At 40.9% G+C, this 24,825-nt stretch overlaps 1 protein-coding gene across 1 annotated transcript; it reads left to right on the top strand.

Moving 5' to 3' along the window:
* The first annotated feature begins 731 nt into the window (after positions 1–731).
* On the top strand, positions 732–24,009 carry LOC143497954 (GTPase IMAP family member 9-like). The gene is made up of 6 exons (XM_076993608.1): positions 732–904; positions 1,496–1,612; positions 5,739–5,780; positions 20,830–20,856; positions 22,403–22,426; positions 22,871–24,009. Exons 1-6 carry the CDS (start codon positions 892–894, stop codon positions 23,719–23,721), a joined length of 1,074 nt encoding a protein of 357 aa, XP_076849723.1. The 5' UTR covers positions 732–891; the 3' UTR covers positions 23,722–24,009.
* The last annotated feature ends 816 nt before the right edge of the window (positions 24,010–24,825 follow it).

Consider the following 24,825-nt stretch of genomic DNA (forward strand, 5'->3'; position numbering starts at 1 on the left):
TTACATTCCCCCTTGTAAGATTTGTCGTGTCATTTTTTTAGAAATTAAGTTTTAAAAAAAAAGGTCTCAAAAGTGAGTGTTTAATCAGATATTTTATCATGACATTTTGCAATGCTTGTCAACACTTGCTGAGTCTGTAATGGTGAGTGACTGAGTCATCTTAGCACTTCAGCATGTTTTAACTGTATTACCAGTTGTTGCTATGGTAGCAATGAACTGAGGAAACCTAAGGAAAAAGATCTGTACTGAACATTAAAACACAATAATGATCAACATATACCAGCCCCAACAGAATGTGCTGGGCTAGGAGGCCAACCAGACTGTTGAGGTGCCACTACACGGAGAGCATGGTCCTGAGAAAGTGCTGGAGATAAAGGTCTTTTGAAGCTGCACTCATGCTCATGTCACCCTGTTCCATGGAAGTGGATACAACTCAGTCACATGTATACCAGACCATCAAAGACCTACAAGCATCCACAAGTCACCATATTTTATAAACACACTGTATATTTACAAGAATGCCCACAAGATGGCATTCCTAAGGCTATTTCATAACTATATTTTGGTTTTGCCATTGTAGTTTGATGATATTATATATACAGTATGATATGGAAGGGGGAGGGGTGACTGCACCTGAGTGTTTTACTTTCGATTCTGTGTGTATACAAAAAAACATACATGTTGAGGTTAGCTGAGAGTTCAAACCAATCTTGCTGAAGGTTGCTCACTGTCCAACAACATATCTCCTTTTAACAATCACTTTTTTCATAGATTGTATAAGCTGAACAGACTTCTGCAAAATAACGGAAGAGAAATCCTCAGTGGTGCCTGTGAGATTGCTGTGACAGTATTGTTTCAACCAGGAAGAAGAAAAAACATTATTTTGAAGACATGAGTGATCAGGGTGAGTATGAAACATTTTGTAACATTCACCATTACCTTGTTGATATATGAAGCATAATGACACTAACAAGTCCAGCATCCAAGCTGAAAGTGGAAGGTTTTTCAGTTGATAGGCTTTGTTTAAATAGTTCTTAAACACACAAAAGAGCGTGGTGTGAGATAATAATAGTATACTGGTGCACTACAGTACATAATACAGTACACTATTACTATCTCACATAGAAGTAAGTTTTATATTGTTTTAGGATAAATTAGTGACTATTAGCTAGTTCAAAAAACAATGGGTCAAAAATGACCCTCTGGGTGTATTGGTCCTTTGTAGATACAACATTGTGACAGTCTTGTATTTGGTTAAAGCCTTGAAATAAATGCATTTTTTATATGTTTTAGTAAGTTACCATGGTAGTACAGGAGCAGAGACAAAAAAAGTAAATACCTCTTTATTTTTAGGGGGTATGGCTGCTCCCTTTTCAAGACAGAAAGCAAAAGTTCACTGTAAAACTTAGTGACATTACAGTGACAACTTACAAAACTTACAAGTATTAGAGCAACTTGAAGCTGATGTTAGTGACTTTGGCCCTGAATTTGACAGTGATAGCCATTCTGATGAGCTGTTTCAACCGCATGAAAGAGATGGTGGTGAATCTTCTTCTCAAGACAGTGACTTGTCCAATGACTCGTCCAGTGCTGGAAGCACATCTTGCACGCTGTAAGTTTCCCATCAGAACCCGTTGCTAGTACATGATGTTCTTCTGGCATTTCTTGTCTGTTGCGGTAATCAATGCATGGCTTCTTTACCAGCATGACTGTAAGGCACACAGAAGTGTCAATTCCAGGTTCAGAAAGTAAAAGTCCTCACCAGGATTTTGCTCAGGGTTCCTGGATTGTGTTGATTCCACTAATTTTACCTGGATTGCACTAATTAGAAAATCTAGCAAGCTTGAGAAAATCCTGGTGAGGACTTTAACTTTCTGAACCTGGAATTGACACCTCTGAAGGCATTTTTGTGTTCAGGGAACTTATAGCAGTCATTTAATGCATAGTTTATAATTTTCCAAAAAAGAAAAGGGTTCTTGGGTTCTCCAGGGTTAAGTAGAAGTACAGAAGTATTCAGCATTTTTTGTACTTAAGTATCGCAAGTAGTTTATTCAAAAATGTATTACTCAAGTACTGAAAGTAAAAAGTACAAGTATTGTGTTTTGAATTAATTAAAGAACGCCGTCAAAGTTTGATTATCAATTGACCATTAGTAATCCCAGAGCTCCTTGCATTCATGAACTTGCTGTAAATTCTACAAAAACCTATTAAGACTGGACAGCAGCTCACATGAATCATAACAAAACACAGTAATATGCAGTAATATCAGAATACAAGTGTCACGGTGAGGCGGCCCCCTACCGGCCGCCTCTGTCCACAGCGGCTGTTGTTGTCGTTGTTTGGTGACGTCATGTGCGTCCCTCAGGTGGGCGGAGCCCGTGATCCGTCTCACCTGAGGGTCGTTTGTCTGTCTATATATGTCTTGTCTTTGTACCAGTTGACCGCTGGTCATTATATCCTTAATTTGGATCTATTGCACGGGTTTTAGGTTTGCACACTTTATATTAAACCACCCTTTTTCCCTGAGACTTGGCGTGATCGCTTCCTTTTTGTTGCTCACACCTGCCCGTCACAGAATGACCAGCCACCCTTCGGAAGCCGCCGAGTCTCTTTTTCTTTCTCCTTCGTTCGTGGTCATGTCTCGTGGTAAGTGTTTGTCTGCGTGGTGTTTTGTTTGAAGAGCTCCGCCGTGCTTTTGTGTTTTGTGTGTGTGTGTGTGTGTAGCACGGCGAGGACCAGGGCAGTCTGCCCTGAGACAGCTCTTCGTGTCCGTTGTATGTTGCGGGAGTTTCGCCGTGCGCTTGTGTGTATGTGGCACGGCGAACACCAGGGTGTCTGCCTGGTGGACTCTCGTGTGTGTTTTGTATGTGTGTACGGGTGACGGACGTGTGGACCGGTGTGCGTGCTCGTTCTGTTCTATGTTGAATGTTTTATGTGTGACGCGGTTGCTGCTCGTCACTGTCGCCTCGCTCCCCGTGTGTCGTGTGTTTAATGTGGGGAGCGACTGCGGCTCTGAGCAGCGCGCGTCACTGTGTGTGTAAGCAGAGCGCGCATGTGATGGGTTCCGTCTGTCCGTTTGTACACCGTTTTTTGTTTGTCTAGTATTTGCGTGTGTGTTTTGTCCTAGCGTTATGTCAACTGTTAAATGTAATTCCACACATGCTCCTCCCCTTAAATGTGTGTTTGGGGGGGGGGGGGCGGCTGTGGTCCCGTGCCATGGGGTGTGGCACGGAGGGCGTCTCTCCCGAGGGAGGCCCTGAATAGGGTAGGGCGCGTTTGTGTTTCGTGTTTGTATATATGTGTGTGGTGTGTGTGTGTGGTTGTGTTCTTTGTGCAGGTGCTTCTCCTTGGCAGTGTTCCTGGACCTTGTGGGGGTCTCCACCTGGCAGGAGCCCCCTTGTGTTGTGGGGTGACCGGAGCCCGGTCGTGAAGAGCCCCTCCCTAGAGGGCTGGGGCCCCCGGATGTTTGGGGACCATGGGGCTCCGGTCTGAAAAGCTCCTGCTGGGGATGGAGATCCTCCCTCCTGCCCGGGGTGACCAGGAGGCCCTTGGGGCTGCTCCCTAGCCCGCGTCGGGGGTGCTCTGGGCCTCGGTCTCTGGCGCTCCTGGGTTGGGTGGAGGAGTCCACCTTGAGATGAGAGGCCCCGGGAGGGGTTGGCTCCCCAGGAGGCTGGGGTGACCCCTAGCAGAAGGCAGGGGTCAGCTCTGGGAGGAGGTAGGTCCAGGAGGTGAAGTAGCCACGCCTTGGAGAGGTAGCCTGCACACACACACGAGGGACGAGAGAGGAGCCGTAGCCCCTCGTCCTCACACCATGGGGCTTACCAGCTGAATGCCGGTTAGGGCGTGAGGGCCCTGTGACCGACCGGGGCGTGGTTTTGTGTTGTTAACGGCCCGGTCGGTCCAGGGTCCCGCCCGGGGAGGTGAGCTGTGTAATGTTTTGTGTTTTATGTTTCAGCTCCCGGACGGCAGGAGGTGTGTTCCTGCCTGTCTCTGCCTTCCTGCCCCTTCATGTTTTGTGTGCAGCCGCTGTGTGCCACACACCCAGTGGAGGGGAGTGCGGCTTGGTGGGGGGGTCTGTCACGGTGAGGCGGCCCCCTACCGGCCGCCTCTGTCCACAGCGGCTGTTGTTGTCGTTGTTTGGTGACGTCATGTGCGTCCCTCAGGTGGGCGGAGCCCGTGATCCGTCTCACCTGAGGGTCGTTTGTCTGTCTATATATGTCTTGTCTTTGTACCAGTTGACCGCTGGTCATTATATCCTTAATTTGGATCTATTGCACGGGTTTTAGGTTTGCACACTTTATATTAAACCACCCTTTTTCCCTGAGACTTGGCGTGATCGCTTCCTTTTTGTTGCTCACACCTGCCCGTCACAACAAGATGGTATTGTAAATATTTACTGTAAAAATTACAGCAGTCGTTTACAGTGTTGAACTGAATTTAATATTGAATATATAGAACTTCTTGATCCCGAAGGAAATTACTGCTCCCCTGGGGCCTCAGTGTAAAGCACCGTGAACCCAGAGCGGCCCTGCAGCATAAAAAAATAATAAAATTGCACCGCCGTTCACAGATAGTGGTGAAAAGAGATAAACATTAGGAGGAGACAAAAAATATGATCACAGATTATTTTCTCAACAGGACAACACTGTGAATATGCAAAAAAATCCCCATAGCACATACAAGCATTGAAAACACAGACAGTCAAGCAATGAGAGGCATGTTCATCTACGGGGGAGGGGGGAACCAGGCCTGGCAGTTTTTGGGTCAAAGTTTGCTTTGTAATAGATCATAAATTGTTGTGGTAAGCTTTAAAAAATCTACTGTTTGTAACTTTTATAAGTCAAAAATAAAATAATATATTTAATATATTTAAATGTTTACAACGTGTTTTTACACAGTTGTAAAATGAATCATTCAGATCAACATTTCCCCCATGTGTGGACACAAATATGGCCAGCAGAGCAAGTTTGGGGTTAGGTTAGGTCTAAAAGATAGAACAACTACAAAGTGTGCCGACTATGTGCATTAAGGAAGGTTTAGGCAGGGATGGGAATGCATCAAAGCTGTAGTTCCATCATGCAGAAACAGGTGCAAGCAAAGTATGTGTTTACATGTTTCAAATATGTGGAACTTCAAGAACAAGGGTTTAAGAAGATAAAATGTTCATAAAGGTTTTATTAGCTTCATTAAATAGCCAAACAAACAAAAAAGATCCTGAGTAAACACATGTTAACTTAAAAGGTTTTTGTTGAAGGAGCTGTAAAATTAAGAATCATTTACGGCAATTAGCAGAATGAGAAAGATAACTATTGGGAACAAAGCAGCACAGCTAAAAAAACAATATAAACCAAGAAGAAACAGGCAGAATAGATTAGAATAGAGAACAGGTGATATGTTAAAATAGCCTGACACACTGCCACACTGACAAAGTGATACATTGACACACTGATACACTGCCACACTGACACTCTGCCACAGATACACTTGCAGACTGATAAACTGCCACACAGATACACCGGCACACTCATACAACACCGGCACACTCATACATGGATATTCTGACACACTGTTACACTGACAATCATTGCCACCCTGACACACGGATAGACTAACACACTGATACACAGACCCACTAACACAGTGATACACTACCACAGTGATACACTGATACATCTTGTGGGTTTCTTTCTCTCTTTCTGTCTGTCTTCTGAATTTTTTTAATTTTTGGTTTCTTCCAGTACGTTTGCTTCAAAATGATGAGAATTCAGACGACCGGTCTGGTGAGTATTCATTAAAATATGGATCAAATTAAATATCAAATTAAGATGCCTGTGGCTATGGGAGGCTGTACAAATCAAGCTATGTTTAAACAAAAGAATTTTGTTAATACGGAAGTAAAAGATAAAAACAGCAATCACTTAACATATTCACAAACATCAAAAGTCCATGAACGAAAGGGTTCACAAGCAACAACCCACAGGGCTAAGATGTACAGAGGAATATTTATACTGAGGAAGGAAGACACAGGTATCACAAGGAACACCACTCACAAGATGGTGACAAAGTGGGAAATAAATAAGCGGGATGTTTGCTTTGTATTGGTTTCACGTCTGTATACTTCCTGTTAGAGTTGAGCGATATGGGAAAAAATCTTATCACGATAACTTTTTCATATCTATCGATATATATCACGATATAAATCAAAACGCTATTTCCTTTAAACTTTAAGTGAGAAATTAACAACACGACTATAATACAACTCGTTTCTGGCTACAACCTGCAGATTGTTAATCACAAGAGTTGTTATACAGTATAAAGGCTTTGATATTGTCTTTAGATTCACAACACACGGGTGTCAGGAAAGAGTTCCAAAGTTTAATAAGAATTGTAACTGAAGAAGAAAAGTTGAAACTGAGGGGCAGAAACACGGATAAGGGAATGAACAAAATTTTAGAGTCTGATTGAACATCACAGACAGTGAATCATAAATCCCTTTACATATAGTCTCTCATTATGTTGAATGCCGCTGTTACAACTCCTCGGCAGAATCTGACTCCCCTCGTTTGCACACATATAAAGATGCAACAGATGATATTTGCGATTTCCGTTGTTTGTATGGATAAATAAGGCGTAATCTTCAATTATTCATCATAGCAAAACAAAACAAGAGTGCTCAGTGAACTACATTATAATCACTGTAACTCTCAGGACTGAAATGTCTGGTTAACATCTTTTTTTTATTTTGGTGACTTATCCTCATGTGTATGCTATTCCACAAAAAGCACATCTCTACGTTCAACAAGTGTCTAATAATATAACCCTTTTTACATTAACCTTTTTAATGGAGGCTTTAATTTTAACCCAAATATCATCTATAGCGTCTTTATGTGCACGCAAACGAGGGGAGTCAGATTCTGCGGAGGAATCGAAATTAAGCACAACTGGACTGGAATTTCTAATGCTCTTTAAATGTAGCTAGATAGATAACTAGCTATTTAGACAAAAACTAAGGGTAAAGGTCTTTAAATGTAGCTAGCTATGTATTTAGATAAAAACTAAGGCATACACTTTTTCAGGCTTAATTACCTAGCAATCTACATCTACAAGACCTTTACTAATTCAGTCTCATTACATTGTATGTAATGAGATCCTGTATAATACAACTCTTGTTTCTAGTTACAAGCCTACAGTGTTATTCCATTCATCTTACCAGGTTATGTTTAGGCTATTTTGTGGAATCATTTTGAGTAGGGGTGTGACAATACACTCAGCTCACGAGATGAGACGAGACACGATATTATGTTCACGAGAACGAGACGAGATTTTAAGAACACTAAAATGACAAATTATATGACTGGACAACAGACTTTTATTTAACTGAGTTACACATGCATTTTGAAATGTTTTATTATATCTCAACATGCATTATGTAAGCATGAACTTTTAATAAACTTCTTCCTCTACAAATTGAAATTAAAATAAAATTTCATAAAAGTTAAAATAAAATAAATAAAATAAAATATTTCTCCTTTTTTTCAAGCGCAAACAATATTATAGTGAGTCCCCGCTTAACGACGGGGTTAGATACTGAAAAGTCCATGGTAAAGCCGTTTTCGTCGTTAAGCGTGACCCTAGATTTAGATACGCTTTAATCGTAAATACAGTATAAAAAAACTAACAATGTTCTCGTGCGTACAGCGTGAGAGAGCGATCACGTTGCCGAGGTGGGCTGTGGTGCATTAGCGGTGCTCGTACACAACACTCCACAATACTCCACAGTAGGGATGTGATGAGATCTCGTGTCAGTACTCAAATCAACATATCTCACTTGAACGGAGGTAGCAGGGACAGAAAGGCAAGTTGAGACAGCAAAGGATATCAGGAGCTGTGTGGGGATGCTAATATTCTTAAAAATGAACATGACAGTATAGTTGCAGCAAATTCAGTGACATACTTGGTCACGCTCTGTTTGCACTATTTGCACTCTGTATTGACAGAGAAAAACTTTTTGTTTTGCACATAATACAGTGAGTCCCTTCTTAACGACGGATCAGAGTTACGACTGACTTTTTATTTTATTCCGCGCAGTGCGTGGAGGAGCACTGGCAGCACAGTGGAGTGTTGTGTACGATAAGCCCATCTCGGCAACCCGATCGCTCTCTGTCACGCTATACGCATGAGAACATTGTTACTTTTTTTCTACACTGTATTTACGATCAAAGCGTATCTAAATCTAGGGTCGCGCTTAATGACAAAAACTGCTTTACGACGAACTTTTCAGTCTCTAACACTGTCATTAGGCGGGGACTCACTGTAATATTGTTTGCACTTGAAAAAGAGAAATATTTAATCCTATTTATTTTATTTTAACTTTTATGAAATTTTATTTTAATTTCAATTTGTAGAGGAAGAAGTTTATTAAAAGTGCATGCTTACATAATGCATGTTAAGAGGTATAATAAAACCTTTCAAAATGCATGTGTAAGTCAGTTAAATAAAAGGCTGTTGTCCAGTCATATAATTTGTAATTTTAGTATTCTTAAAATCTCGTCTCTGTAAGGAATGCCACCTGATCTCCACTGAACCAGCCTCACCTGACGCTCATCACCACGCCCCCCTGTATACTGTACTTATACGCCCACATTCCACTTCCTAGTCACGAAGTATTGCCGACACATGCCGCATACCAAGCCTTTCGATTACCTGTTTGCTCTCCTGTGTTCTGACCCTCGCTTACGTCCCCGACCTTGTCTCCTGCCTAGTCCCTCTGTACCTCCTGACTTCTGCTCCCCCGTTATGACCCTGGACCGACCCTGGACCATGCCAAGAAAACACTGTTGCTACTGATCCCAGTGCTAGTGATACACTTGCTGTACGAGTGTCTCATTTAAATAAAAGCGGTATTCTTCCGCGTTTGGATCCCTCTGTGCCTGGTCAATACGTTACAGTCTCGTCTCGATCTCGTGAACCCAATATCGTGTCTCGTCTCGTGAGCTGAGTGTCTCGTCACACCCCTACTCCACAGTGCTGCCACTGCTCCTCCGCACACCGCGCAAAATAAAATAAAAAGTCGGTCGTAACTCTGGTCCGTCGTTAAGCAGGACTCACTGTATTATGTGCAAAACAAAAAGTTCTTCTCTGTCAATACAGAGCGCAAATAGTGCAAACAGAGCCTGACCAAGCATGTCATTGAATTTGCTGCAACTACACTGTCATGTTCATTTTTAAGAATATTAGCATTTCCACATATTAGCATCCCCACACTGCTCCCGATTTCTTTTGCTGTCTCAACTTGCCAAAGTGTGCCTTTCTGTCCCTGCTACCTCTGTTCAAGTGAGATATGTTGATTTGAGTACTGAGCTGTGGTGGTTGCTGTAAATGTCTGCGTTGTGCTCGTATTATCCTTGCATATGGTCCGTGTCTTATTAGTCACTCTCTTGCCATTTATCATTTCCACCGGGTACCCAAAATGCTGCCAAACAATTATTTGAAAGTGGCGGGGGCATCTTCAATAGTAATACTTGTATTTTCCGACATCATTTTGGCTGCTTGCTGGATCACATATCCCGCGAGATTTTTAACGCGACGAGAAATCTCGCCGAGTTATGTCTCGCGAGATCTCGTGACACCCCTAGTTTTGAGACATTGCATCATTTTTCTTACACGTGATAAAATCGCTTATCACTTTATTTCAAGCTAAATGCTCTTTAAATGTAGTGAACTAGCTAGGTATTTAGACAGAAACTAAGGCTTAAAATCCCATTTAATACAACGTAGTTTCTATCTAAATAGCTAGCTAGTTTAATTAATACAGCTGCTACATTTAAAGAGCTATACTACTTAAATCCCATCCAATGTAATGAGAAACTGTATAACACAAGAGTTGTTTATGGCTAAAAACCTACAAAGTGCCTGCATAAAAGCATTTGTTCAGAAAAACTTCCGTTGTGTTGTGGTCTAACGTTATAGACGGGCAGGCATGATGCAAACGCAGGATAATGCAATTAGAATTATTAGTTTAATATAGGGGAGGGAAGACACGGCAACAGGGAAGCAAGAGTTCGTAAGGGGAACCACATTCAGGCCATCACAATGTTTATCAGTCTCAGGTCCATGTTGGGATATTTTCTGACCCAGATAGGCCCCAACACTGCCCCGATGAACCGATTGGTTTTGACTGAGTGACCCAAACAAAGTCTTGACACCAAAAGTTCTTTTAGATTAATTTATATAGAATATAAATGAATACAATATAATCAAAGTATACGTGGTACAAACTCTCCAGTGCACTGGTGGTAGTTGCCTAGAAGCCTACCTGACCCCAGTGGATCCCAGCAGCATCCGAGCAAAAAGTTCCCATGCTGGGCGATGTCCTCTCTTTCATACTCTTCCTCTCTAAGTTTCGATAACTCCCCTCACCTTTGCTGCTCTCACTCGAAGCCCCCGCCGGCTCCTCTCTAGTTGTCTGCCTGCTTATCTCAAAACTGCTTGTCTGTTCTTCTCACTGAATGGGCTTGTTCTGTTCTTCTCAAGGCCACTGTGGTCTCTTCACTTCTGCTCTCCCACAGTCTCCCTGGGAAACATTAAGTTTAAACATTAAGTTGTTTCACCTTAAAATTTCTTTTTTCTTACAGGTCATATTACTAGGGAGCTAGTGTCATATTACTAGGGTCGGTCATTCTGTAACTGTTTCAATGGGCAGGCATGACGCAAACGCAGAATAATGCAATTAGAATTATTAGTTTAATATACAACGAGGGAAGACACGGCAACAGGGAAGCGCTATAAACGGGAAACACACAGGAGCTAACATGATAGATAAACGAGGAAAGATAACTAAGGAGAATAACTATACAACTACACATTTAAACTCACTGAACACAAAGGAACGAGAAAGCGACAAGGAGAACAACCTAAAGTTAGAACCTAAACATTTCAATCAATCAATCAAATTTTATTTATATAGCGCTTTTTACAACAGTTGTTGTCACAAAGCAGCTTTACAAGTGCCGAGTCCTAGCCCCCAGTGAGCAACCCAAAGGCGACAGTGGCAAGGAAAAACTCCCTAGTTTAAACACTACTAGGAGAATCACAGATAATAAACAGGAAGTAACTGAAACTGAAAGGGAAACAAACAAAGGTAAACTGAGACTGCTTTAATTGAGAACGGTGAAAAAGCACGGAGGGAATCAACGGGTGAGGCACATGCTACAAGACACAAAAGGGGAAACAAACTAATCGGAGGGAGAATCGGAGGCGGGCGGAGACAAGGCAACATGAGGGTACTTGCAATCAACGACCAACAACGATAGACTGGGCAGGGGAAACTAAATACACAGAAACAGGGAAGTGAAAAGAGACACAGGTTAAAACAGTGAGTGCAGGGGGTGTGACAGACAGAGGGAATTCTGGAAACGGGGAGACAAGGTGGGACAAGGGAGGAGGGCAGAGTTGGGCATGACATGTGGCTGGATTTGCAGCGTTTCTGAATTTGTAGTGCGTTTCAGAAATGTAGTGCACACCTCCTCATTTTGATGAACTTGCTTTGCGTATTTATTTATTAGCATGTGCGCTAAGCTGCCACTACTCCTACTTTCAGTGCTGTATGCTTCAACCAACCCTGAAATGGTTGTTTCAAATACTCTAGTTCATCCACTTGATTGGTCTGGGCGGCGCTATTGTCATTGGCTATTCATGTTGTCTGTCAAAACATGGTGGGAATTGAATTTTATCGATTTCAATCAAATGCGTCATATTTCTATTGAGACGTTATAATGACCTTATAGTTTTATCGCCCAGCCCTACTTCCTGTGGTTTCTTTAGTTTTGTTATTAATCTCCTTCAAAGTCCGCACTTGCATCCAGCCTCCAACCCACAACAGTTGGAAGCATGCCAAGCATTTTCTATTGCATTGATCTTTATTCTGTCCTTATTGCATGTAGCCTAACACAACTTGACAGATAGCTAAACAATAGTGTTTGAATAAAGAGCTGGACCAAAGGCGTTTCAGTGTCTTCAGTGTTTACTTTTTCCAAATTCCCATTTCACTTGTGAAACTGCAAACAAACATCACATATCTTAATACAGTGTACATCAACATTTGTAAAGCACCATGACCATGCATCCACACAGAGCATGAAACAGAAATGCAGCTAACTGTACTAACAGGTCACAGATATATGTAATATTCTACTAATGCATCTTAAAACATACTGCAAAAAGTTGTACTTACAAAACAGTGAAAGATATGGCACAAACCGTGAGGATGGATAGAGATGCTTGTAAAGTTGTTACACCTGCTTCATCACATGCACAGCTCAGTCTAAGATGGCCACATTGACCTATGAACCTCGCCATGTGACTAAACTAGCAAATCAGAATTAAGTGACAGAGCATTAATGACATTAACAGCACCACCAGTGGCTGTAAAGGGGAATAACAAAATAACAGTCAGAACACTCCCCATCTGGAATTGTAAAATACCACTATACCCTATCAAAATTATTTCCATCTATGATGGTGACATGAGATAGATTATTTGGGAAATTGGTCTGAGGTAAGTCTTTGCAGTACCACCTTTAACAACTTTCAGCTCAACTTTCCTGACGTTCTCATCACTGCCAGGAAAAACTTGTGTTATGCGAGCCATAGGCCATTCGTTTCTCTTAACTTGAATGTCCTTCAGCAAGACCAATTCCCCTTCTTTGACAGAAGACCTCTCGGTCTGCCATTTCCTGCGGCTCTGTAGAGTGCTGAGGTATTCAAGCCTCCAACGCTCCCAAAAGACATTTGCAAGATGTTGTACTTCCATTTTTGTCGGAATAGATCTTTGGTGTCGAATGTACCTGGCACAGGAAGAAGAGGGCTGGCCTTTTGGGTTAGCAACATGGCTGGGGTCAAGAGAGCAGGTGAATCAGGATCGCTAGAAATGGGAGCCAAAGGTCTTGCATTCACTATTGCAGAGACCTCTGCCATAAGTGTACACAACACTTCATGAGTGAGCCGTAACTCGGCCGTATGCAGGAGCTAGGGTTAGGATCCAATATGCGCCGACAGATGCCAATCATCCTCTCCCAAGCCCCACCCATATGGGAGGCATGGGGAGGATTAAAAACCCAGCGACAACCTTCCTCACCAGTGTTGCGAATAACGCCGTTATTTTTAACGGCGTTAGGTAACGGCGTCATTTTGTCAGTAACGGGATAATATAATTAATTACTTTTCCTGTCGTTACAACGCCGTTGACGTTACTGGTCATTAAAAGCGGTGCGTTACTATATCGGGGCTACGGGGAGTCATGGCCTGGTGGTTAGGGAAGTGGTCTTGTGACCGGAGGGTCCTGGGTTCGATTCCCAGACCTGAGGCCATGACTGAGGTGCCCCTGAGCAAGGCCCTTAACCCTCAATTGCTCACTTGTATAAAAATGAGATAAAAATGTAAGTCGCTCTGGATAAGGGCGTCTGCCAAATGCCATAAATGTAAATGTTACTATATATTGATATACTAACATTAATCCGAGCGGACCGCTGCCCAGGATAGTGAGGAGTTCTCTGTGTAATACCTGTTTAACTTAACAAGTCAGTAAGCGATTGGCTAAGGCAGCGTATGGTAGCCAATCAGAGCCAGTGTTTTTACACGTGTGCCGAAGCACACCAGTGACACATGACACAAACGGAGAGGAGGCAGAAATGGCGAGTCAGGAGCAAGCCAAAGAAACACTAGCATTTTCAAGGTGGTGATATGAACATTATTTAAGAAAATGCAAGTTCCTGAATGTCTACCAGACTGGGTATTTGATTTATTTAATTAAGAATAGAGGTTTAATTGTTAAGTTTACTTCTGTTGTGAACAAACCAGTTGTCTCAGGTTGAGAGAATTTAATTTAATTAGATGTAAATGCACTTTATATGGTGTAACTGTTTACTTTTTTTTTTTTACAAAGATTTGGGATTTTAAAGGATTTTATCCTGCACTAGTTTGTTGATGTGCAATAAATATCAAAAGTTAAACACCTTTCTGATCTACTCATTTCAACTGACTGTGAAAACTGCTTTTTCAAAAAATCCTTATTCATTGGCATATAACTTTTTTTTTACTGTAATGCAAATAGTTACTTTCCCTGGTAACGAGTTACTTTTATTATAGAGTAATTCAGTTACTAACTCAGTTACTTTTTTGAACAAGTAGTGAGTAACTATAACTAATTACTTTTTTAAAGTAACGTTCCCAACACTGTTCCTCACTTAGGTAGGTTTTAACACTTGGTTCCTCCAGGACCATGAGCAGTTCTTTACAAGCACCAACAAAATTGGAACCACAATCGGAGTGTATTTGTTTTACAGGGCCCCTTAGGGCAAAGAAGCGTCGAAGTGCGTTCAGAAAGCTGGATGTGTCCATTGATTCAATCAACTCAATATGGACAGCACGGACACACAATCATGTGAAAATGACTGCCCATCGTTTGTTACGTGCATAGCCTCCTCGAGTGCGCTGAGAGACAACTGTCCATGGTCCAAATACATCTATCCCAATGTAGGTAATAGGAGGATCTGTTTTGAGGCGGTCCTCAGGAAGATCAGCCATTTTTTGTTCTGTGGTTTTTTATGGTTTGACCTGGTTTGACTGTTTCTCACCTTTTTTGGATTTTGTACCTCTGCCTGACTTGGACTGCTTTTTCACATTGACATTGGATTATTATTTTTTCTCCCTTGATCTGGTTTTGACCTGAGCTTTCTTTGACTACACCAGTCGTCACAGTGTAGCAAATCTGGAAATCACAATGTATGATTTTTAAAAATAATTTGTAAGTATTTTTGCCAATCAGCAAAAATTTTGGCCCTCAAAGACCTGTTAGTCCACCTCTAAAAAGTCCACCTCCACTTATTCTAAATTAGAAGCACCTGTTTGCGGTCGTTAGCTGCATAAAGACACCTGTCCACCCTAGGGCTACAGGGAAATTGCCAAGCAGCTTGATTCAGGCTCGCTGATGAACATTTGCATCACCGAATTAAAATATAATATTTGTGAATGTAATAATAGAAACACTTAGAATATTGTACAGTAGCCAGTTTAAAATGTTACCATATGTGCACATGTACACTTGAGCTTTCATTTTCCTTGTCAGCACCATTCACTTCTGTATTCAGATCTGATGTTGAAGGATTACACAGGCAAACAGGGCAGTGCAGGTTAGGCAGAGGAAATAAAGAAGTACACGGGAATATAGTGTAGTCAAGCAACAGCAACTGGGAACAGGCAGGAAATCAGTACACAAACTGAGCAATGTGGGGACAGAGAAACAAAAAAATGAATCATTACTGAATCGTAATTAAAGAATAAACCAAGCAGCACAGCTACGAAACAGTGAAGAGGAAGGAACAGGTAGTCCTTATTAGCATACTCTAATTGGAGAACAGGTAATCTGTTAAAACAGCCTGTAATGGGGAGCAGGTGGTTGAGGACGACACAACAACACACCAACACAATGACACACTGACAGATGGGCACACTGACACAAAAACACACTGATACGTTGATATGACACATTGCTTTTAGGTTAGGATTAGGCTTGTGTGTCCTCTGAATCCAGAAAATAGAATTTTTGAAATACAGTTTTGTTTTTCTTACAGCATCTTTTAACAATGATGAGAGTTCTGGTGAGTATACATTCAAATATGAATCCAATTCCGGGAGATTATATGTGACTCGCGGGCATCAGGGAGCCACTACTGAAATGCGGGAGACTTGGGATGTCTGTATCATGGTCAACACAAATCAGCTTTATAAACTACAGCTGTGAGAAAAAACATGACAAACAAGTGTCAACTGAGACTGCTTTAATTGAGAATGGTGAAAAGGCATGGAGGGAATTATGACATATACACTACCGTTCAAAAGTTTGGGGTCACCTAGACAATTTTGTGTTTTCCCTGAAATCTCATACTTTTATTTATCAAATGAGTTGCAAAATGAATAGAAATATAGTACAGACATTGACAAGGTAGAAATAATGTTTTTTTTTTTTTTTTTTTATAATTTTCTACTTTAAACTTTGCTTTCGTCAAAGAATGCTCCCTTAGCAGCAATTACAGCATTGCAGACCTTTGGCATTCTAGCTGTTAATTTGCTGAGGTAATCTGGAGAAATTTCACCCCATGCTTCCAGAAGCCGCTCCCACAAGTTTGATTGGGTTAATGGGCACTTTTTTCGTACCATACGGTCAAGCTGCTCCCACAACAGCTCAATGGGGTTGAGATCTGGTGACTGCGCTGGCCACTCCATTACCGATAAAACACCAGCTGCCTGCTTCTTCTCTAAATAGTTTGTGCATAATTTGGAGGTGTGCTTTGGGTCATTGTCCTGTTGCAGGATGAAATTGGATCCAATCAAGCGCTGTCAACAGGGTATGGCATGGTGTTGCAAAATGGAGTGATAGCCTTCCTTATTCAAAATCCCTTTTACCTTGTACAAATCTCCCACTTTACCAGCACCAAAGCAACCCCAGACCATCACATTACCTCCACCATGTTTGACAGATGGTGTCAGGCACTCATCCAGCATCTTTTCAGTTGTTCTGCATCTCACAAATGTTCGTCGGTGTGATCCAAAGACCTCAAACTTTGATTCGTCCATAACACTTTTATCCAATCTTCCTCTGTCCAATGTCTGTGTTCTTTTGCCCATATTAATCTTTTTCTTTTATTAGCCAGTCTCAGATATGACTTTTTCTTTGCCACTCTGCCCTGAAGGCCAGCATCCTGGAGCCTCCTCTTCACTGTAGACGTTGACATCGGCGTTTTGCGGGTACTATTTAATGAAGCTGCCAGTTGAGGACATGTGAGGGGTCGATTTCTCAAACTTGAGACTCTAATGTACTTGTCTTCTTGCTCAGTTGTGCAGCGGGGCCTTCCACTTCTCCTTCTACTCTGGTTAGAGCCTGTCTGTGCTCTCCTCTGAAGGGAGTAGTACACACCATTGTAGGAAATCTTCAGTTTCTTGACAATGTCTCGCATGGAATAGCCTTCATTTCTCAGAACAAGAATAGACTGTCGAGTTTCAATTGAAAGTTGTCTTTTTCTGGCCATTTTGTGAGTTTAATCGAACCAACAATTGTAATGCTCCAGATTCTCAACTAGCTTAAAGGAAGGTCAGTTTTATAGCTTCTCCAATCAGCAAAACTGTTTTCAGCTGTGCTAACCTACTTGCACAAGGGTTTTCAAGGGTTTTCTAAATATCCAATAGCCTCCTTACACAGTTAGCAAACACAATGTACCATTAGAACACTGGAGTGATGGTTGTTGGAAATGGGTCTCCATACAGCTATGTAGATATTGCATTAAAAACCAGACGTTTACAATAAAAAATAATGTATAGAGTGTATTTTTGATGCATTTAATGTTAGCTAAATTGAGAAAAAAAACTGCTTTTCTTTAAAAAAAAGAACATTTCTAAGTGACCCCAAACTTATTATAAAAATAAAACATATTTTATGGATACAGAATGTATCACTAATTATAAAACATAGAGCATTTTGATATATTCAAAGACAATCACAACAGTTTGGAACATTAAATACATTATGCAGTCAGCAACTGGTATAGGTTTACAATATATTATCAGTGATCGAGTATTTAGAAATCACCTACTGCATGTTCATTTGAAATTTACCGGTTCACAGAATATTGTAAACTTTTTAACTAAAAGGCCAGCTCACTGTTCTTCAGTCTCCCAGAGGACCGGACTATTTGTGAAAAATTAAATATACAAAAAATAAAAATCCAGAAATCAGAATGTTTGATTAAAAAAATAATTTCTTTTTATGTTACTGCTAGGGCTGTGAATCTTTGGGAATCCCACAATTCGATTCAGAATCGATTCTTGGAGTCACGATCCAATTCAAAAACGATTCTCGATTCAAATGAAAGCAGAATACATTTATAAAGATATTATAATTGTAAATGTTTGATTAGCATATTGCAATAACGTAAACACACAAAGGTAAATCCAAGACAATATGTCTGATTTATTTATTCTTGCACATATGTTTTTAACTTGTACAAACACAACACAATATCTTTGAGGCTGACACTCAAGCTACTTGAACTGCTCACAGTTATCAGAACACTACATTAAACTAATAAAACTAATAAAATAAATAACATTGGTAGGCTTAGGCTAACTGCCAGAACTTGCCACTACTCAAAAATGTAATTATACAAAAATACTGCTCTTTTTGTAAAAACAACAAATTGCTTTGTACAAGTTTTAGGCTTAGGCTAGCTGCCTATTTTTGAAAACATGCCACTTCCAGAAACAAAATCACACTTTTTTCCTTAACAAATCACAAAAATGAAACATATATGAAAGTGCTTCCAAAAATTAAAGTGCTGTTACGTTAGCTGCCAGAACTTCCACTTCACAGATGAAAATATATATATATATATATATATATATATATATATATATATATATATATACCATACTTTCTAAAAGCCGCATATATCTACTGAACTGATCAGTTTCTGAATGGTGACTGTAGCATTTCATGTGCGACAGATTTGGCTTTCAGCCAGTGTTGTCGAATTCTGACTCCCCTCGTTTATCTGGCATAAAGATGCTACAGATTATATTGTCGATTTACGTTTCTATGCATAAATAAGAGCTAGACATTAATTAACCATCACAGCAAATGGGACGGCATTATCTATGTCCAAAGACACAGTGGCTCGAGAGTGTTAATTATTTTAAATAAAATACACACTGGCTATACCGAAGTTCACCTCTGACCACGACTTTGCAGTATTACAGCAGTATTATGTCTAATAATCTAGTTAGGACAAAACTAGAGTGCTGAATGTACTAAGTTATAATCACTGTAACTGCCGAATATCAGCTGTAGCGCCTTTATGCGTGTGCAAACGATCAAGCCCATTCTTACCCGGGCCAGGTTGATGATAAAATCTAAAGTGTTTCCAAATGTTTTCAAAGACCGCAGAGCCATTTGTACTTCTTTTTCTTCATACTTCAGCGGCGCAACAACAAATACCATACACTACACAACCTAGGGTGACCAAACGTCCGTATTTCCCGGGACATGTCCGTATTTCACGTCGTGTCCCGGGCGTCCCGGGATATTTTTTAAAACTGTGGAAATGTCCTGGTTTTTAAATTACGTTAATCGGGCCATTCATTCTACAGGCACTAGGACCCTGAGCATGGCGCTGTATGACACGGAATCCCTGAGCCTCATCAGTTGAGAGCCTCATTATAAGAGGGTTTTCCATCCACCGAGTTTTTGCGCATTTTGAAAATGTGCATGAAAAAAACTGGATGGAAAAAGACCAAAATTCGAAAAAAGCCCCAAATATCGCAAAAAGATTTTTACGCTAGGAGGAGGTGGAAAAGTTAGACTATCGCATTGCCAAAATTCGGAAAAACTGGATGGAAAAGGGTTTTTCGCATAAACGATGACGTATCATGCCTCAAGTCATGTGGTTCTGTACACGATCGCGATGTAAAAATGGCAAATGCATACAAAAACAGTTCTGGAGAGAGCAAAAATTGAATTTAACTTCTCCATGTATAGAAAAGAAAAAGAAAAAAATGTTTCAAAACCTCAACGTGCAAAAATGCTTAACTGCCAGATGGACGTAAAACCACTATTGTTTTTTCGAAAGGTTTGGATGGAAACCCGGCTAGTCTCAACTGGCGGAGAATCAACAACTTACGTCCGCCAACCCCCCCCCCCCCCCCCCATCCGCACGACAACTTACGTTCGCCACCCCAACCCACCCCCCCCCCCCCCCCCCCCCCACGCTCGACAACTTACGTTCGCCAAACCCCCCCCCCCCGCCCCCCCCGTGTCCTGGTTTTCCCAAACAAAAATATGGTCACCCTAACACAACCGTCTTTAGCCTAGGCTTTGCATGCCTGTACATAGTCAAAGCTGTTTCCTCGTTTTGCCTAGCACTACGGTGGCTGAGAAGGCACACCCGCACCTAAAAAAAAATCGATTTTTTGAAAATGAGAATCTATTCTGAATCGTTCAATGTTAGAAACGCGATTCGAGCTCGAATCGATTTTTTCCTGCACCCCTAGTTACTGCGGCAACTAAGCATTTGAACATCTTCCAATCAGCAGAAATACTGGCCATCAAAGACCTGTTAGTCCACCTCTAAAAACTCCACCACCACTTATTCTAAATTAGACACACCTGTTTACGGTCGTTAGCTGCATTAAGACTACCTGTCCACCCCACACAATCGGTAAGACTCCAACTACTAACCTGGCTAAGACCAAAGAGCTGTCCAAAGACACCAGAGACAAAATTGTAGACCTCCACAAGACTGGAAAGGGCTACGCGGCAATTGCCAAGTAAAGAAGAAGTACATGGCAAAAAGTAAACTACACAGCAGGCACAGGAATATAGTGTAGTCAAGCAACAGTAACTGGGAACAGGCAGGAAATCAGTACACAGACAAACTGAGCAATGTGGGGACAGAGAAACAGAAACATGAATCATTACTGAATCTAAATTAAACAGGAAACCAGGCAGCACAGCTAAAAACAGTGAAGAGGAAGGAACAGGTAGTCCTTATTAGCATACTCTAACTGGAGAACTGGTAATCTGTTAAAACAGCCTGTAATGGGGAGCAGGTGGTTGAGGACGACACAACAACACACCAACACAATGACACATGGGCACACTGACACAAAAACACACCGATACGTTGATATACTGACACATTGCTTTTAGGTTAGGATTAGGCATGTTTGTCATCTGAATCCAGAAAATTGAATTTTTGAAATACAGTTTTGTTTTTCTTACAGCATCTTTTAACAATGATGAGAGTTCTGGTGAGTATACATTCAAATATGAATCCAATTACAAATAAATGAACTTAAAACTACAAACTGAAGCTACATTTCCTGGAGCATACTGTGATATTGACATCGGTGTAAGTAAATGCATATTTCTATGGCAGCAAATACAGCTTAAAAAAAACATGTATCATGGTCAACACAAATCAGCTTTATAAACTACAGCTGTGAGAAAAAATGATATACAGGACTAATGTTTATCATGACATACGAATAAATAAAACATACTTTATAGATACAGAAGGTATCACTAATTATGAAACATAGAGCATTTTGATATATTCAAAGACAATCACAACAATTTGGAACATTAAATACATTATGCAGTCAGCAACTGATATAGGTTTACAACATCTTCCAATCAGCAGAAATTCTGGCCATCAAAGACCTCTTAGTCCACCTCTAAAAAGTCAACCACCACTTATTCTAAAGTAGACACACCTGTTTGCGGTCGTTAGCTGCATTAAGACTACCTGTCCACCCCACACAATTGGTAAGACTCCAGCTACTAACCTGGCTAAGACCAAAGAGCTGTCCAAAGACACCAGAGACAAAATTGTAGACCTCCACAAGGCTGGAAAGGGCTACGGGGCAATTGCCAAGCAGCTTGATCCAGGCTCGCTGATGAACATTTACATCACCTGTTGCGATTGGCAGTAACAAACATGCAACCTGACATTGACTGTCTTGTCAGCCGAAAGCAGGTTCATAGTTCACACTGATTATGGAGAAGCACTGTATGAGGTAGCGTGATGGAAATTATTAACTAAAATGTCAATTAAAATTTTGCATTATAAATTATAAACATACTACAAATAATGCAACCATTATCACAGTTTAGAAAATTTTTTACTAAAACCTAGCCACTAGGGTGCACACACCAGTGTATTTTAGTGCCGGTTCCAAGCCCGGATAAATAGGGAGGGTTGCGTCAGGAAGGGCATGCGGTGTAAAAACTGCACCAAATCAAATGATGCGGATCAAAAACAGAAATTCCATACCGGATTGGTCGAGGCCCGGGTTAACAACGACCGCCACTGGTGCTGTTGTTCAACAGGGCATTAGTGGAAATTGGACTACTGTTGGGACAAGGAGGAGGAGGAGAGGGGGGAAGAGGGTTCTGAAGCTGAAGGAGAGGAGACAGAGCAGGACGGTGGAGGTTAGAGCAATGTGGGGACAGAGAAACAGACCCAAGACAGAGAAACAGAAACATGAATCATTACTGAATTGTAATTAAAGAGGAAACCAAGCAGCACAGCTAAGAAACAGTGAAGAGGAAGGAACAGGTTGTCCTTATTAGCATACTCTAATTGGAGAACAGGTAATCTGTTAAAACAACCTGTAATGGGGAGCAGGTGGTGAGGACGACACACCAACACAATGACACACTGACAGATGGGCACACTGACACAAAAACACACTGATACGTTGATATACTGACACATTGCTTTTAAGTTAGGGTTGTGTGTCGTCTGAATCCAAAAGACAGAATTTTTGAATTACAGTTTTGTTTTTCTTACAGCATCTTTTAACAATAAGCGTTCTGGTGAGTATACATTCAAATATGAATCCAATTACAAATAAATGAACTTAAAACTACAAACTGAAGCTGCATTTCCTGGAGCACACTGTGATATTGACATCGGTGTCAGTAAATGCATATTTCTATGGCAGCAAACACAGCTTCAGAAAAACATGTGTCATGGTCAACACAAATCAGCTTTATAAACTACAGCTGTGAGCAAAACTGATATATACAAGACTAATGTTTATCATGACATACGAATAAATAAAACATACTCTAAAGATACAGAAGGTATCACTAATTATGAAACAGAGCATTTTGATATATTCAAAGACAATCACAACACTTTGGAACATTAAATACATTATGCAGTCAACAACTAGTATAGGCTTACAATACATTATCAGTGATCGAGTATTTAGAAATCACCTACTGCATGTTCATTTGAAATTCACTGTTTCACAGATTCTGAAGTGAGGATTGTTCTGGTGGGTAAAACTGGAGTGGGAAAGAGTTCATCAGGAAACACCATCCTGGGCACAGAAGATGCATTTACAGCAGAAGCTTCACCTTCACCAGTTACAGAGGAGTGCAGCAAAAAGACTATGAACAACCATATGGGTAGAACAGTCACAGTGGTGGATACACCTGGCATCTTTGGATCATCGACAGAGGAAGAAACATCTGCTCAAATAAAGAAGTGTGTGCACATGTGTCTTCCTGGTCCTCATGCATTCCTGCTGGTGATCAGTGTGGGGAGGTTCACACAGGAGGAGCAAAATGCTGTGGAGTGGATTCAGAAGTTTTTTGGAAAAGAGGCCTTAAAATACACCATCTTTCTGTTCACTCATGTCGATCAGCTGAAAGGAAAAAAATTGGATCAGTTTTTAAAGAAAAATGATGACCTTTGGAAATTGATCAAAAGGTATGGTGGATATTTTGGATTCAACAATAACAATGTAAATGACAGGACTCAGGTCACAGAGCTCCTGCAAATGATAGATGAGATGGTGAAGAAGAATGGGGGCAAGCACTACACCAACGAGATGTTTCAACAGGCCCAGAATAAGATTAGGAAGATTAGGGAGATTAGGGAGAAGATGGAGATTAGGGAGATTAGGAATGAAAAGATTAAAGATGTGGCACTAGGAGTGGGATCAGTGGTGGGGGCAGGAATAGTCGTGGCAGGAGGGGTGGCAATTGGGGTGGCAGAGGCTGTAATATTGGGACCTGTGGCAATTGCAGCTGGTGGCGCTCTTGCTATTGGAACAGGGGTGAAGCTCGCATATGATAAGCTGAAAAAGCAGACACCATAAAACACCAAATGAACCACGAGCATTCATTGTCTGAAAGTTGCAGTTTTGCTGATGTTTGTCTGAATCATTCACAGTAGACATAGCTTTGTAATCATGTCATCTTACTTTCTTTTACACTTTTACTGGTCTTTCATAATTTTTTTATTTGAAAAATCTATAACCAATTGTACTGTTTATAGCTTTCATGATTCTAATGTTACAATTCTAATTCTTTAATTAATTATACTGTTAAACTTCTGTACTGTTAATCTTTTGCAAATCCATAACAATTTTTATTTGTAAAGTCCATAAAATATTAAATATTAAAATATTCCACTGTAATTGCTGGACTGTGTATGAACTGTACTAATCTACAAACTGTGACGCTCGGGGCAGGGCGAAGGACGAGGCACAGAATCCTTGCTTTCACAAACGTAACTTTTATTTCACATCAATATAGTGCGAATAGCGCACGTGAAACAATCACACTCTTAAACATGAAAGACTCAGACAAAGACAAGCATGGGACACTGCGCGGACGCACATTAAATAGACGAACCACATAAGCCCCAAGTGTTGACGAGACGAGCCACAGGTGAGACCAATGAACACTCGGACACAACCACACCCACAGAGATCCACAGATGACGAGACGTAGACAACGTAAACACACGCCCAAAAGGGAGGAGTCAGGGGTTGTAACGTGACACGAACATTTTCAGCCTTACTTGCTTTATTTTATCAGTAAATCAGTAAAGATAGGGCAAACCATTGAACACTGGAGTAATAGAAAATGAATCGTTTTTGACCATGTTATAAGAGACGACTATAATTTCTAGAGATGCACTGAAGGATAATTTTGGGCCAAAACCAAACAAAAAGAGACATTTGGCCAAATACCACATACCAGATTTTTTTCATGGTGTTTAATTCATTTTGCTACTTTTACACCAATACCTAAATTAAATATGCTAAATGTATTTGTAACGAACAGACCTGTCAGAGGAAGATAAAACTTCGGAATAGCGCTGCCTTTATTGAAAGAGATACAATCGCTCGAGGCGACCAATACAAAATACAGCCAGTGGCACGGAACACAGCAGTGTTGTGCAGAATGTGGGGACA

This window comes from Brachyhypopomus gauderio, unplaced genomic scaffold (genome assembly GCF_052324685.1).
Source record: "Brachyhypopomus gauderio isolate BG-103 unplaced genomic scaffold, BGAUD_0.2 sc117, whole genome shotgun sequence".
Lineage (NCBI taxonomy): Eukaryota > Metazoa > Chordata > Actinopteri > Gymnotiformes > Hypopomidae > Brachyhypopomus > Brachyhypopomus gauderio.

Excerpts from the sequence above, each read along its gene's own strand:
- LOC143497954 (XM_076993608.1), top strand. Across the intron at positions 5,781-20,829 it reads GAATTCAGACGACCGGTCTG|CATCTTTTAACAATGATGAG; the intron begins GTGAGTATTCAT and ends TTTTTCTTACAG. Across the intron at positions 20,857-22,402 it reads TAACAATGATGAGAGTTCTG|CATCTTTTAACAATAAGCGT; the intron begins GTGAGTATACAT and ends TTTTTCTTACAG.